At 39.2% G+C, this 16403-nt stretch overlaps 2 protein-coding genes across 7 annotated transcripts; one reads left to right on the top strand and one right to left on the bottom strand.

The window, feature by feature from the left end:
* Nucleotides 1-820: 820 nt before the first annotated feature.
* On the top strand, nt 821-14068 carry Ype (yippee zinc finger protein). 6 transcript variants are annotated; one of them, XM_086970529.1, is made up of 5 exons: nt 2171-4349; nt 5499-5523; nt 6406-6754; nt 7029-7161; nt 7794-14068. In XM_086970529.1, exons 3-5 carry the CDS (start codon nt 6594-6596, stop codon nt 7860-7862), a joined length of 363 nt encoding a protein of 120 aa, XP_086826655.1. In that variant the 5' UTR covers nt 2171-4349; nt 5499-5523; nt 6406-6593; the 3' UTR covers nt 7863-14068. The 6 variants fall into 6 exon arrangements, with proteins under 6 accessions (XP_086826654.1, XP_086826658.1, XP_086826655.1 ...); XM_086970531.1 differs by lacking the exon at nt 5499-5523 and having other exon boundaries at nt 2171-3969; nt 4220-4349; XM_086970528.1 differs by lacking the exons at nt 2171-4349; nt 5499-5523 and adding an exon at nt 821-2119.
* A 472-nt stretch (nt 14069-14540) lies between these two features.
* On the bottom strand, nt 14541-16364 carry Ciao1 (cytosolic iron-sulfur assembly component 1). Its single transcript, XM_022842299.2, has one exon. It carries the CDS (start codon nt 16001-16003, stop codon nt 14942-14944), a length of 1062 nt encoding a protein of 353 aa, XP_022698034.1. The 5' UTR covers nt 16004-16364; the 3' UTR covers nt 14541-14941.
* Nucleotides 16365-16403: the final 39 nt, after the last annotated feature.

Below are 16403 nucleotides of genomic sequence, written 5' to 3' on the forward strand. Positions count from 1 at the left end.
CCGTATAGTCCGTTTCGCCCCTGTAATCACAAGAACTCGTTGTTTCTTTTAATCTGCTGGGACACCTCCTCCGTTACCTCCAACGTCCTAGTTTCCACTTCTACATCGGCCAATGTTGAAACAAACTATTGCTTTGCTAAAGGCTTTTTTGTACAGTTCCTGCATTAATCCCGAATGAACCGCACCAGCGCTCTCACATTCGATCAAGTTATCGACTGAGTGCATAAAAAATATCGCAGTGTCGAAATGCATAATCTGTATAAATAAAAAAAAGCTTGCTTAAACTCAGTATCCTCTAATTGCATTCAGTAATTCTATAGCTTTATGTAAATACTTACTGATTTGCGTCTGCTAAGGGTACGCAGTTTAAAAATTATTTAAATGTTTCGACCTGGGAAATAGCTCAGGCCAAGATAATATATAATGTACAAGTATTACACATTTCTCTTTACTAAAGATAAAATAAACAATTTAAGCTAAAGACATCATGCATCTAATTGTTAGCTTAGCTAAACGGTCACATCAATATAATTATATAAATTAATCATGTGTATATTTTGTGTATGAACACTAAAAAGTCTTCATATATACTTCAGATGGTATACATTTAATTAGTAAGTAAGTAAGGCTTTTATAATGTCTATATATATATATCTTCCTATATAAGTACACTTATCTTCTTTTATATATATATATATATATATATATAGATAGATAAAAGAAGACAGCGTACTTAAATAAAAAGAGAAATATTTATTTATCATAGAATATCGACAGTGCAATGACGGCTGAGACGCACAGAGAACTTTGCCCCATTGGTTTCACTATACGCTTTAATACATCGAACGTCTTATTAACAATCAACAAACGCTTTACCACTGTGATCCGTTTACTTTATTTTATTTTATAATGCTGCACCGAAAAGGATGAGTAGATATGGAAATTAGAACAGAGTAGTTACACTTATTTAATCGTATCACGGAGCTGCTGAATCTATCGTTTAGGAGTTATAATCATAACGAAGCTCTACTAGCCTGATGCCTATGCAAGAATATAGTGAACTGGAAACAGCACAATATCGACGACCAAGTAAAAGGATTGATAATCAAGTACAATAGGTAACAGGATCTTAGAAAGTAGAGAATCAACCACAATTTATTACCTAAACCATTCCGAATCACAATATGCTTACCATGAAAGTTTCTTACGGAGCCTACATGATAAGATACCAACACTTTTCTATGATCCCGTACATTGATGAACAATCATGGAAGATATACTGTCTTTATAAAGTCTGTCTCAAACGAGTTGGATTTCCTATGTAAACTTGTGGAATTCGAATGCAAGAACATTGGGTAGCTCGTACTAAGGTATCTGGATTAGAGAGCAGACGTTACACTGTCAATACTACGTACTCACATTTAAAAAAAACTTACATCGAGAAGTCATTAATACGTGATGTTTATTGGCATAGATTAAAAAGAACAGGACATAGCGAATCAAACGTGTCTGCTTCTTCTTCGCCAATAAGACCTATTACGTCACATATGTGATCAAATATGAACGTATTCTGCCCAGCTGGCCTAACCAACGAGAGTAAATATAAAAAATAAGCGTGTTGAACTCGAAGATCTCTTATTGGGAATAAACGCCGAATTTGCCAAACAACGTTTCTTTATGAGCATCGAACTCGACTATCGCCATTGCTTACATCAAGAATCCTATCGTGATTATGGATTACTTTCAAATAATGGCTATTTTTATGGCATTGTAACAGCGTTATCAGCGTTTAATCTCAAACATTCCAAACGTGCCCGACATTTTGAACATTATAGCAGACCGTTCCGCTTTCATGTGCAGACCGTCAGGTCAGACCGCCTACCGCTACAATAGCTCTCAACGGAGCTGTCTACAGCCCTTTAAATGCCGACGTCATCCGCGTGAAGTAGTGGTTGAAAACAGACTGCTCAAGTGCTCTAGAACCTACTGGATAAAAACTAACAGGAGAAACACTATTTAGGATCTAGATGATCCCCGCTGTTTTAAATCGGTGAGAAGGTCTAGTGTGAAACATGACATTCATGAAAGAACCATGCAATGAAAAAACCTTCATTACAAGGTGTGTTTGTATCTCATACCTATGTGCTAATTTTGTACCGTATAATACCGTAACACTTCTCTACCGGTCTTTCGGCGACCGATACACAATGAAATGCTTTTCGTGTATCACGTCTAGTATTTAAGCCATTAGGCATCCTCAACGCTGCGCCATCACTAAAACACTGACCGATATGCATACGGTCCTTATTTTTTTTCGTAAAATGATTTTCTTATTACTCCGAAATCAACCATTATGATTGAATGCTGATGTTAATTTTGATAAATCTATCCTTTACAATGCAAAGTGTCTATTGAACGTAGCTTTCACTATAACATTTATGCAGAATGTGTTGTTGTGACGAGTATGTCTGTTTTGATTATTTGAGCTAGTCTTGTTATCCGAAAGGGCAGCATATAGAGTAAGTGAGCGACTATAAAAGTGCCATTCCATGTCTGTTTCAATGAAGCACGTCCTGTAAGTGGGCTCGCTCGTTTGCATAACCAATAGAATCAGCAGGTCGACTTTGAACCGAGATAGATCATAACGGTCGAACTATTGTAGTCACTCAATCTGGTGACCATAAAACATCATTCATACCATGAGCCACAAACTCATATAAACAAATTATGCCCAATATTTAAATCTAAAAATATTGAGAAGAAAATCAAACGTTTGACAAAGAGCACGGTTTGACATGTATACCAAGTGGGACTGATATTCATATTCGAATTGAAAAAACTCGGATGTCCTAACTTTAGGCCACTTAGATTTCATAAGCAATTAAGAACACAATTCAGCTTATCTTGTAAATGCTAATGAAATCTGGATTCAAAAACTAGGCCAGGTATGTGTTATGGCAGCACTGTTGTACATTATTAACAAAATGCTTAATGCATTGGCTTTTCTCATCAGACGATATGGATTAGACATATCTTTCTGCAAAAAAAGAAGGACATGAATAAGGTCTTCACGAGTATGCAAAACTAAATAGGTTTTTGCCGAAAAGAGGTTTCGACGGGTATAATATAAAAAGAAAGTACAATATAAAAAAAAAACTATAACCTATTAATTCATAAAAACCAATATCCCGATGAAGTCATGAGTTTTGAAATTTTAAGCAAATAAATGTGAATATAAAAGCTTTATAAAAATAATATTTTTTCTATACATGTACATAACAAAAATAATCGTAATAATATATAATAAATAAAAATAAGATAGCACTAATGTAATTTCTTAATAAAATCATTCACTATGAAGTTTTTATTAGAAATTAACTAATAGGTCTTTTTTTTTGTTTTTTTTTTTATCGAATCATGCCCATGGACTATACGACAAGCCTTCCCATGTCTCTGTCTTGTACGTCCCTTTTTTCCGAAATAAGGTCAGGGTAGTGCTTGTTTTCGCACGACTCCTCCGACTGAACCAGTAGTTTGACAGTATAATAATAGGTACAACTGATTACGACTTTAGGGCTTTCCTTAGCCAACTTTCGCTGTCGATATCTCGAATTCGTATATTCGCGGGTTAGGTCGAGCCAAATCGGCTCTCGCCACTTCGTTGTCCCAGCAACACATAGTGGCAACCGCTATAAGTGTTGGCTGTTGCTCGTTACTCCTTCTCCTTTTCTACTTCCCGTCATATCCTGCTTCTCAGCTAACTCGTTCTAGTTTTTCTATTGCTGACGGCCCGTCATTCGTGCGTTGTTTGAAACGCAAATGAACGCATCGAGTCGCCGCCATTTGCTTGTTGGGTGCGTGTGATGCGCCAGCTGAGCTCCCGAGGTGAGGCCTTTTTGCGGCCGTTTGGAAGTCCCCCCCGTGTCCTCGTGAGGCACCGCAAGACATTTACGTACTCCCCGCTAACACGTCAGTATCGTTTTAGTTCGAGATTCGTGCTTGGCTGTACTTGCAAGTGATGAGAACATTTTGTTGCCCTTGAGACAGTACGATCAGCTGCTCATTCCGTAGGCCTATTACTAACAGCAGCTGATCTTCTCCTAAGCTTACGTTGCGCTGTGGTTTTGTTACTATTGCATCCGAGAGGCCCAATCCGCTAAAGGCACAGCTGACTCTGTCCTGCTACGAGGAGTGTTGCTAAGTGATGTTTCATTTCCAGGAAACGTTATCATATTGAAATAACGTTAAGATCTCCCAAACTGACTTTCGACAAAACGACTCAAGCTTCACAGTGTGGGCTCTTGATGAGCGGTTATTGAAGCATTCAATTTCACTCGGTCTTTTTAGAGGTATGGTGAATTTTAATGAACACGCAAGCGTCGAATAGAGTTCACTACGACGATTCTGACTCGAGTGGTATCTTCCCTCCTAGTTGACGCAGTAGAACAGCCTAGCATTTGCATGCATTTATATTTGCATATTTTTGACGTGTTTACAACCTCCCGAATATCGATTGGAATATTGAAACAGGTCTTACTGTTTGAAAAATTTCTGACGGACATTTTCCAACTTGTGTTGTGCCTAATACATTCATATCAATATATACTACCATTTCTAAGGTTTATTGCTTTCTAGTGTTATTTTGTTCAATGTTTATTTTCGTCTAACCTAACATTATTTGCAACCTGCCATACATTGTTAGCTAAAACGACAGTTGCAAATATCGAGTTGTTAGCCTGCGTCATTACGCAGAAATGACAATGTCTGACAACACGTGCCGCAATGGGCGGTCCGTCTTGCTTTATAGAGCTGCGCATCATTTTCATCGGAAAAGACAGTAGAACAATATGCATTTTTTTGCGAATAGTAATGCAATTGTTGTCATTAAAACCGTAATAACATATACAAATAAAAAAAAAAAGCATATTTTTATTGCATAGCAAAACCATTCCATCGTCAGATGTCTGCGACGAGTTGCGGATAAATTTAGCTCATAAAAGGACCTCACAGTAAATAAGGTGGACTTCGTTATAAAATGCTTTAAATATCTGGTAATTAAGGCTTAATATGGATAATTATATTTGTAAATGATAATGGGCGAGTCGTTGCGTCACCAAGTTCAAGACGTAGAAATTGTGCCGATCACACACGTTTACTAATAGTTTGGCATGACCATATAATTTGCTTTAGTTATTTGCATACAAAATTTTTGACTGCGGTGAAGTTTTTAGCAGTAACAAAAAGATCGGTTTTACCTTAATTTTTTTTGGCATCACAAATTTTGTGATGAGTAGGTTAAGCATCGCCTTGCTTCTCGTTAGCGTTAAATGCCGAGCTAGTACGTTTGTGCCCAATTGTTTCTTTCTGAAATGAAATTTCGATCTGCTTGTCCATTATCCCAATTATACGCGTTACCCAACGTTTACGCAATAATATTGTTTCAATAAAGTGTTGAGTTTAAACCTCTCCTTATACGTATAATAAAAATAATGACACAGTTCGCGTCACGTCTCGGCTTCAGAGGTGAGCCTGTTTGCTTTATTTACCGTAGGTAATGAGCTTTTCCATGAACTGATTTCCTTTTCACTTCGATACAAAATGTATGTATCCAAGCATGCAGCGACAGCTGATAAGCGATAGTTGCGCTACTTTGCCAATATAAGCACTACGGTTACATGGGGTTGAAAAATTAAGGAAAAGTGCTAATGGGCTCGTAGGCAATGTCTTGCGAAACAAGGGATTAGATTTAAACAAAATTTCTAAAAAGAAAAAAAATCATTCGTTTTCTAATTCATTCCATTTGAACTAAAGCTTTATATATATACTAGAGCGCATCCAATAGAACTTCGCTGTGTGCCTGTTTCTGTGCAAATTTCTTTCACATCACAGAATGGGCCAAGGTAAAAATGATTAGAGCTAATCGAAGTCGAACTGAACGGACCATTACAGGCAGGAACAGAAAGCAATGCTGTACTCAATGTGCATAGTGTCCTTTCATGTTAGAATAAGAACAGAGAATTTATTTGCTTATTTCCAATTAAAGTAGTTCATTGTGGGCGCACATGTTGAATTTTACATGCAGTAAGAGGAACAAAGGCTCGGCAATAATGCGACCTACAGTCCGCCTCTATTATTCGGTGCATATGGCTGAATAATCCAAAGCTCGCTAGTTGCAACTAACGTGGTTGCCTTGCGCACCTCAGTATGAGGATGTATTTCTAAACAACATCTCTACTCAGACGTGTTTACAGTTTATTTTCTTCTATTTAAGCCTTAATATCTAAGAAAAAAAACACTGACGATTAGACTAGTCAGTGTTATAAATGGGCTTGAGTTTAATAATGCTATCTGATTCTAAGCTTTGACTATCTGTATTTTTTGCTGCTCTTCTTTCTCTGCTTGCAGGACCTTAAACGTTGAATCGTCTCGAAAAACTGTATTAGCGCTGCATCGTTGCTCCGGCGCCAGCGGAATTGCACTTCGTGTGTGTCTCGTCGGGTAGTTGAGGGCTCAAATTAATTTATCGCTCTGCCGACGGCAAACGTCGAACGACTGCTAACCGCAAGTCGTGCCTCGTACTGCCTATCGCCAAAATGGGTCGCGTGTTCCTCGAGCATTTAGGCGGTACACGCCTTTTCACGTGCGCATCGTGCGACACAATGCTCACGAATCGAAATGAACTTATTTCGACGAGGTTCACTGGGGCCACTGGCAGGGCCTTCCTATTCAATAGGGTTGTTAACCTCAGTTACAGGTTGGTCACCCAGGTTTCACATTAGAGTAGCAAATCAATTAACAAAGCAAGAAATAAATTATGTATTTTCATAGAATTACTTATTTGCAATCAATATAAGTTTCCAACAAAAATTGTTACATAGAGAAATGGACAATATAAGAAATAAATAAGCATCAGAATCCATGATAGGTCTCGCCCCTCTAGCAAAGACAAGAACTGCCTACTATAGTCATACTAGCACACACTACTAGAATAATCGTCGATAATTAAGAAATGTTCAATTGGCTTGCAGCGACGTCCAGGACAGGGTGATGTTGACAGGTCGACACATGGTTCGCGATGTGTCCTGCAAGAACTGCGACGCCAAGCTGGGCTGGATATATGAGTTTGCGACGGAGGACGGCCAGCGTTACAAAGAGGGAAAGGTAATAGCTATTTCACTTCTAGTAAGTCGCGGCGCTTTCTCAGAGTCACAAGTGTCTACTAATGTTTGACGCTTTATTTTTGACAATTAGTCTGTTTGTTTTGGTTGCTTTTTTAGTCGATTTAATAGACCTACTCCCACAAATTTATTGATTTGACTTGAGTGAATAGGCCGAAGCTTGCCTGTATGAAACTTGTTCTTTTTCTACTTCTGAAATCGCTAAACCAGTTGTAGACGCAGCCAACGATGGTACACAGTAGGGTATAGGTAAATAGGGTATAAGTCTGATATATGATAAAGATGCTTTTTGATAGTTACGTGTTAAGTTATGTAAATCTGACATAAGTCTAGATGTATAGAGGCGTACATTACTATTTTCTAACTACTTTTAGGTCCTATGCATTTGGATAAGAATGTATTCTATGTCGGTACACGAATTACATGTGGCCCTTTTTCCTCTCCATTTTGACTAAGACTGAAGCTAAAAATCGACGTGTACAAAATGCGGACCTCAAGCCTATATTTATTGAAAATATATATGCGTATATACGTATGTATGCTCAAATACTGAAACTAATATATCTGCTGTTTTTTTCCGATGGTGTATGCCCACACTTGATTTGTCTGATCCAGGTGATTCTGGAAAGGGCTCTGGTGGCTGAGAATGAAGGCTTAGACGATAGAGAACCTGCACATGCATAGAAAACATCATTATGAGGACATTTTTTTAGTTCACATATCGCTAAATAATCATTAATTTTCACCCATGAGAACGAAAAAACGAGGAAAGCGAAAAGGGTGTTAGTCAATCATTGCTATTGCTATCGGATTAAAATAGAGGGTCGCTGCCAATCAAGGTACGTCAGTTCTACTCCGAATATATACGACTGGCACTCATCAATCATGCGTTATTATTTATCGGCGAAGAGGAGCTCTCATCAGCAACACAGACTACGTTTGCGGGACTAGAAGACCGATTCGATGCAGAACGTTATAGGGGATGTGTCCATGAAGATACTACGTGTCGGCCTATAAGTATTTATTGCGATTAGAGAGAACCAACCCAACTAGTCACTTTTTAACCGAACAGCGAACCCCAGGACAATAATCGTGCCGTACGTAATGCAGATGCCAGACCCAACAAATTAGAGAACCCACGGAACCAAATCATGCAACCGGAAGTTGATCATTAATCGGGAACCGTTTCCGATTGCAAGCTACACAAAATGCCATAGCACCGATCAAATCAAGACGCCATGACCACGTTTATGCACAACTTTCTACTGCTAGCACATGCAAGTGACGGATCGCGGAGCTGTGAAAGCGAACAAAACATTGTTGGCGAAAATCTGCTTCTATAATTGATTGAGGTGAAACGGCATAACGAACGGTATCATGATACCATGCGGACACTATATCATTAAAAGGATTTTAAGTAGGGACTGTGATTGGCAGAACAAATATGTAAGCCCGCTGGTCTGTAAAGTATAAAACTCATAAGTTAAAGCTCAAGTAATTAATGTTACAAAATAGTTGAATGCCGCTATATGTTATCAGAAGGTGGATGGCTTAGTGCTGTTGTGGTAAATAACTTGAGTTGCCGAATATTTCTTTAATATCTAGAAAAACGAAAGCTTCATGATTCCTATAAACGCACGCGTATGTATCATTCTCAATAATATTCGGTCGACATATTTAGCAAAAAAACACAACACCTAGACCAGTTAGTAAACAACCTCCATGATGTAAAGCCAGATGGTGACCTCCGAAAAAACCAAGTGCACATGGTTAATGATCAACCTTGGCGTTAATCTGTTATGAGTGTTATATGATTACAATCATTCTCATCACAATCATGATGGCGGAAGTAGTGATGATGATGACGTCATTACAATTCGTTCGTTTCATTAGGTCATGCTTTTATGGCTTGACATATCGTCTGATCTACGATTATATTCTACATATGATATCGTGACAGGCGAAGTGGTTCGACTAGGGCCGTCTTTCTATGGCCGGTTTCGAAACGGCAAACTGAACTGAACGCTTACAGCTGGAGCGCACGATGATATTGAATCTCTTTGAGATTCCCATTTCTCAAAGGAGGCGTCGTCTGCCTGAGTCACTAGGTTAGAGCAGCCAATGTTCAGTTACCACGCCTCATCTTTAGTTGGGTTCGGAACGGATAAGTGCTGGACGGTTCCCTTCAATGTATGTGCGTCGGTGTTAGCATATAGTTTATTATATAGTTTCGAAACGCCACCAATATAGGGATAGAAAGTTTTTGACGTTTCAGAGTTTTTGATGCCGCTAGACCTGTCGCCTTGCAGCCAAGAGATCAATTTTGATTTCACATCACAATTTATACAACTGAAGATACATTTATATCTGTCATTTACCTCTATCGAGCTAAATGACAGGTATAAATGGATGACAAACAAACAAAGATATTCTTACTTATTTCAAAGACATGGAATTGGAAACAAATAGCCTCACTAATCGTACACGTATGACATGTGGGCACCGTAAATTTATATGATAACGACGACGGTCATTGTACACGAAATTGTACATGTATTTGGTCTGGAATCAACACGAATTAAAGTAAAGTACATAATACCCCTTCTATGACTGCCGGTAAGCCCTGAAATAAGTAAAACCTGGACGAATGGCCGACAACACACTGGTCATGACGGTCTTTTTAGGAGCGATAGCAGATCGGAAGTATCTATGTCGTTTTGCCCACCAGGAGCATACCCCTTGTGAGAACAGCGTTGAGGCTCTCTACAGCTGTAAAAATCGTTATGCAACTCTGTTGGTGTTATATCATCAAAAAGTTTTTTACGCAGGATGTGTTGCGATGTATGCTATCTAGAAAAAAAAGATGGAGGTCCCTGGTGAATAATACGGAGGTTGCGCTAAGGCGTACAACAGTTATCGGTCAAGGAGTAGCTATGAGCAGCATATTGACTGGACAGACAACAAAGGTTATTTAATATGGATCCCGAAGAGCGAATCACGATGAAAAATCTTTTGTCAGACTTCGGCGAGACAAGTCAAATACGACTATCTATTTAATAATTAATTATGGTAATTGCTAGCCATATATTTCTAACTTCTATTACACCTGGCTGAATGGAGATAAGAGTGTTTGCATTTCATTTATCATCCTCCCTGCCACGGAGGATCACATCCATAACACAACAATGGTGTAAGTCCAAAAGAAAATTTGACTTCTCATCGAAGTTCGTTAACAAATACGCATGGAAAATCTAGGAGATCACGGAACATTCCCTGTTCTCTGAGCTCATATGATAAAATTTGCATTGAATTGTTCTTCGTTTCCTCCCGTCCATCTGTTCTTGACCTCTTCGCCGATGGTATAGCATTTCTGATAATCGGCTTCAATCTCACATTTTCTCTAGTTCATATGCAGTGACTTCCTTGTCATTTTTTTTTTATTGGTCAGTGGCAAGGTAACTCTAAGCCACAAGTTTGATAACAGTCAGTCCCGGGTCAGTTGCAGAATCCGACCTTTCCCCATGTTGTTAAGATGATCACTTTATAGAGTATAATAATAATGATGGTGGTAAGATGAAGTAGAAGCGGACAAAATAAGTAGAAAAACGTGTCTCATGATCACATTTAATAATATTTCAACTATGACCGTATTGTTCTGGAGTTTACTACTATTATTGTTATTTTCACATGGCACTATTATTACCATTATCTCAAGATTGAGATTGCTCTTTTTATTACCGGGTGTCATAAGTATCATTTTTATATACCGTCCAAGACAGCAAGAGTAGAACAGAAGTAATTCAGTATAATCCGCGCTTATTCCAAATTCTGTTCCTTAGTCATACAAAATCTATTCACAGAAAAATCGTCCCTGTGGAAAAACACAAGTGATACCTGTAGCTGTGAACGGACAACTGAAAAACCTCGAAGATAGATAATCGGAAAAAATGTGCGAATGTGTCCCACGTTTCCATCAAATTAAGCGTGCTATAAGCGTCCATTGAATATAGGCAGCAAGCATAACAGTTAAAAAAAAAGTCGAGAATGAGCATTACATCTTCATCCACTGCTACTACCGTCAAGGACAATTGCCTTTAATGAATGAGTACGATGAATACGACCAACACTCCTACACGAATCCATGAAATATCCATGTTAATACTAATCGAAGGCGCACAGACACGTTGCATTGTATTTAAATCCAATCAAAAGGAAGAAATAGCCCGCCAAGGTTTAGTATTGGAGCACAGTTATTAACGAAGCGTTTTTGTAAAAGATGAACTAAACTTGTGGAATAACAAACGAACACGAATATGTCAGCACCCGCGTCAACTAATAATAGTATAAATGACAGCAACAGTAGTGTAAATGAGCTGGAAAACAACGAAATAACATCAGTCAACCTAAACTCGATTTGATACTTTGCCAATGTATTCGCTTAGTTCACGATCTCGACGGTAGACTAACCGACCTGTGATGGATATACAGTACGTGTTCAGTAATACGAGCAGAAAAGCATGCGCTCTATGTGTATCGATAAATCGAAGGACTAAAGCCGACAGAATAAGGTGATCTGAAACAGTAAATGTGCAAGTAAAATGGCTGTCGTTCGCCGTCGACTAAACATTGGCGGCGCTACACCGTTATCCACTATTCTCGTCGCCATAACGTGTAAAAGAGGGCTTTGCATCTTGAAAGGAGTTTGTATCCATCCCATCATGCATGTATGGTGAATGGTCTGAGCACGTGGATGCCGCTATGCTAAGGGTAATTAGCAACCCACAGGGCGATCTCAAATAGCTGCTACTGTTGCCAATATCTGCACAGTGTGTCGATATACAACTAGAGAATAAAACCTGTGTGCGTCTTCGAGTTGATAACCATTGGGCTATGATGGTTCAGCTCGATGTCGTTATGCGCGCTTTCTTTCTATAATAACCCATTGTATTGTAACCGTTTGTTATGCTTCAGTGGAATGCAATATCGGTTATGCGGTAAAGCGCTGACAATTTCTCGCTGTTTGCGTGCATCTACAAGAAGCCACCGAGCGCTGAATCAGACGACGTATTGCTACACGTTAGCTGCTGCCGTTTCTAATGTCGCGCTACCCAACAGGCCACCATTCTCCATCAGTCATATCTAACTGTGGATGTTCAGTAGCTGTGCGAATAGTAGACGTCGGCAGTAAACGGACGTTGGCGCTCATCCGATTTGTAAGCCTCGTTCGTCGTAAGCTGTACGCACACATGGTGCGAGCGCACATATAGCTGCTTTCTCGTCGAAAAGTTTGTCCATTTAAGCCTTCGACGTAGATATATTCATCAAGACGTTATTATGAAGCAACAAAACCGAACGAGCACGTCGAATTCGTCACTGTGATTATTATAGCGGTCATGATGATTTTAAGATGCTGATTGTTATTATTATTAAAACCGGCTGTTCTGTAGTTGCTAGTATTGATAAAGGTACCGAAGGAAATTCTCTCTCCAGCGCAATTCCCACCAACGAACACCTATTAGCACATGTATCTTTTTGTTGAGCAGGAGCGAAAAACGCGAGTTAGCCGCGTAACCGCGTACTGTGAACATTAGATAACTAATCCCACATTTATTGTTAACTTAACAGTACCCAAATAATAATAGTAATAATATTAATTACACCATTAAAACATAAACACATTCACCTTTAGTACTACGGCTTGTTCCATTATAATGCTATTTTATCTACGACCAAGCAATATTTATTGCCCTATTTACATTTTGTCGATCTAACCACAATATCATAACTATGACCACTGGGTAATATTGATATTACTCAATGTAGTACCATTACTTACCAATATTAGTATGCTATTATTAATGTTCTTCTCCATATTAACTATTGAACCTGGTGCGTAAACACCTGGGGATGTCAGCAGCACTTGTTCTTTATGATTCGACTGCCGCAATGTAGTAGTATTGAAAAGCTTATTTTGCTGCGCATTCTCGGATGCTTTCGTACCGCGAGGTCTTTCGTCCTGACCTTTATATGGACCGGTGTGATGGACATCCAGGACGACAAAACCTTGCCGGCGAAAAAAGTTTCCTTCAAGCATTACCTAGCACACTTCGTAGCATTATTCAAAATAGCTAGTTGTCCTTAGCGACGACATACTACATAGGGCAATTACATTCGCTGTAACGATGATGCTTTCTTATGCGTGATTTTCATTATAATCTGTTTCACTTAGCAAATAAACAACCTATGAAGTAAGCATGATTGATTGATTTTAAGCGCGACAAGAAACAAACACATTTTGAATACGCGAGCCGCTAGGCATCTAGGGCTAGCAACTTGCGTATGGCCGTATTCTTATGTCTAACAAACCATTTATCCAAGCCCACGGAATGCAAAAGGAACGGAGCGAAAGCTTCAGGAGACAGAGGGAGAGAGAGAGAGAGAGCGAGCGAGCGAGAGAAATGACGAACGAGCAGCAATGATAAGCGAGTGTGATAATTATGGTAATGAATAATTAAATAAACAATGAAAGAAACACGCATTGCACAGAAATACGAAATGTTGAAAATAACAACAACAACAAGGAAGATAAACTTAGGATTATAAAAGTAACTGAAAAGCATAAACGTATCGGGTTAAACTAGCAGAACAAATGATGTTAATGACATAATGATGTTGATGCGAAAGTGATGACGTGAAAAAGAAATCACATGTACGACTTGACTGGGAATGAAAATGCATTGTCATCATCGAAAGGAGCGTAGACATATGATTATGATTGCTAGCTATGAATGCATGCGCATCTATATATATATATATATATATATATATATATATATATATATATATACCCGAAAAGATTAAAAAATAAAAAAAGACTTGTAGCGTGTTCATTTAGTGAAAATTGAAGTAGTTCAGATGAAATAGGGAGTGTTTTTTGTATTTCTGACTTCATCCGTGTTGCAAGATATTGCTACAGAAAATCGAATGAAGGAAGACAATCGACAATAGAATCGATCAGCTGATTTCCGAGAGCCAAGGCACCTCAGTTTTGCAGTATATATTCACATTGAATCCAGGCCAGACATAAAACATAGAAGCATTTTTAGATCTATATCTTTAGGGAACTGTTTTTCATGTACCAATCTTGTCTACTCCATGAAAAATCTTTTGAGAAATTACCAATTTAAAAAAGACCACTCTAAGAAAAAACGTGATAGGTTAGTCACAGTTACGATAGTTTGGTGCAACGAAATAAGGCTTAGCTTGTCTTTTGGTAAAAAAATAAGAGCCAGTCAGCTCAGCCTTTGCGAACAAATGTAGAGAGCATAATTGTTGCTAGTCGAAAAGTGAAAACTTCGTGGCTTCAGGGACCACGAATACGATTCATTGCTTTTTATTATGTTATCGACAGAAAATAATGACAGCTACATGTTATTAGGGTTTTTGTTTGAAATAAATATATTTTTGTTTTTTACTAAATTATGTCGAGCATTAACAGAGTAGAGCCAAGGGCTCGAGCTGATTTACCACGAATGATAATAACATGACGTCGTTATAAGATAAAATTTTGTGGTAGGCACGATTTGGGCGACTTCACACACCCAACATAAATCATCAGAAAACATGCTTCCAATAGTCCCACTCTGACGTAACCATCGTAAATCTACTACTTGCAATGATTCACACGCCTGCCAAAACTATTAAGTACACTGCATTTTTAAACCGATTGATAACTAATCTTGATTGGTAATATTATGCAGTATTTATATACGGATATCGTAATCAGATATCTGCCATAACTTGATTGTTTCATCATCGCCGGAAGTTGCCAGCAATCCGTTTCGCTTGGGGTTCCATGCAACGCAGTTGACATCCTGTGTGTGCGCCTGAATTAACGCAGCTTGCAAGAAGTTTGGTGCATCGTCAGTCTCGCAAGAAATCTGCTCCGGGTCAGGGGCGAAAATGCGAACATTGTTGTCCCCGCAACCAGTGGCGATTAAGCCGGTGTTTGGGCACCACGATACAGTATAGATCGGTCGAGGGTGGAAGCCTTGGATCGTGGAAATCACTTTCCACGAGGGCGCTACTCCGACATTATTCTCGGTTTCGTATCGCTTCCAGATCCGCACTGTGCGGTCGTCGCTGCCGCTCACGAGCCTACTGCCATCCCTATTAAAATCGATGCTCCATACCGTTGAATCGTGGCTAGCAGCCGTAAACTCACAGACCCAGTCATCTCCTTCGTCCCTGTAAAAGTTGATCGAATTATCGTAACTCGCTGACGCTAGTAAATCTTCGGAAGGATGCCATCGAACACATTTGACATCCTGAGTGTGACACGACTGGACGCTAACGCATTCATACTCGTCATCGCTATTGGGATCCCGCTCCCAAATCCATACGGTCTTATCGCGTGAACACGTAGCTAGGTACCGTCCCGATGACGAAAATTCCACCGCTTTTACCTCGTTCTCATGACCCTCCAGCGTAATAGTGCACTCGAACTCGCCTTCCTTAAGCGTCCATATGCATACGGTGCCATCAAAGCTACAAGAGGCGAGCATTTGGCCACAGGGACTCCAGGCGACCCGACGTACCGTACGTGAATGACCATCACTTAAAATCGTAACACATTTCCACCCTCCATCAGTTGTGCGAGCATCTTCTTTTTGATCTTGACCCTTCTCTAAAGCTGGGTTGCTCCATAATCGAATAGCTTTGTCAGTCCCACAGGTAGCTAGAGTGCGTCCATCAGGACTCCATACGCAACACCACACCGAATCTGCATGTCCAGATAGCGATGCTACTAGTTGTACATGCATCATAAATATTTTTGCTTTAACTTGCTATTGACGACCTTTCATCACATACAGGTAAAAGACGTGTATGTAGATAGAAAAAGAAGTACTGTACAGTAATCACTTATAAAACAAAGTAAGTGTCTGTATAACAAGTAACCTTCGTTGCTCTCAGGATGAACGAAGTTTACCCACGGCCTGGTCGACAGTTTTCACGAGTGAAAGCTTAACAGATCCAATGACAAGTTTTTCCATAACTAAACGAGCCGTAATTGGTTTCTATTCATAGATGGTGAGAATAATCAAATAATTGTATCTTTTGAAGCTTCAGGGGGAGGGGGAGGATTTACCATCAATACACACGCACTTACTGCACCGATATTCTCACTGTCAGCTGTTCCAATCGTATCTTTAGAGGTAAGAATGT

The sequence above is a fragment of the Varroa jacobsoni genome, unplaced genomic scaffold, assembly GCF_002532875.2.
Source record: "Varroa jacobsoni isolate VJ856 unplaced genomic scaffold, vjacob_1.0 scaffold_980, whole genome shotgun sequence".
NCBI lineage: Eukaryota > Metazoa > Arthropoda > Arachnida > Mesostigmata > Varroidae > Varroa > Varroa jacobsoni.

Bases quoted from the DNA above. Each gene is read 5' to 3' on its own strand.
- Ype (XM_086970528.1), top strand. From the start codon at position 6,594: ATGGGTCGCGTGTTCCTCGAGCATTTAGGCGGTACACGCCTTTTCACG. The intron at 6,755-7,028 runs GTTGGTCACCCA...ATTGGCTTGCAG, and splicing joins GTTGTTAACCTCAGTTACAG to CGACGTCCAGGACAGGGTGA. The intron at 7,162-7,793 runs GTAATAGCTATT...TGTCTGATCCAG, and splicing joins AGCGTTACAAAGAGGGAAAG to GTGATTCTGGAAAGGGCTCT.
- Ciao1 (XM_022842299.2), bottom strand. From the start codon at position 16,003: ATGATGCATGTACAACTAGTAGCATCGCTATCTGGACATGCAGATTCG.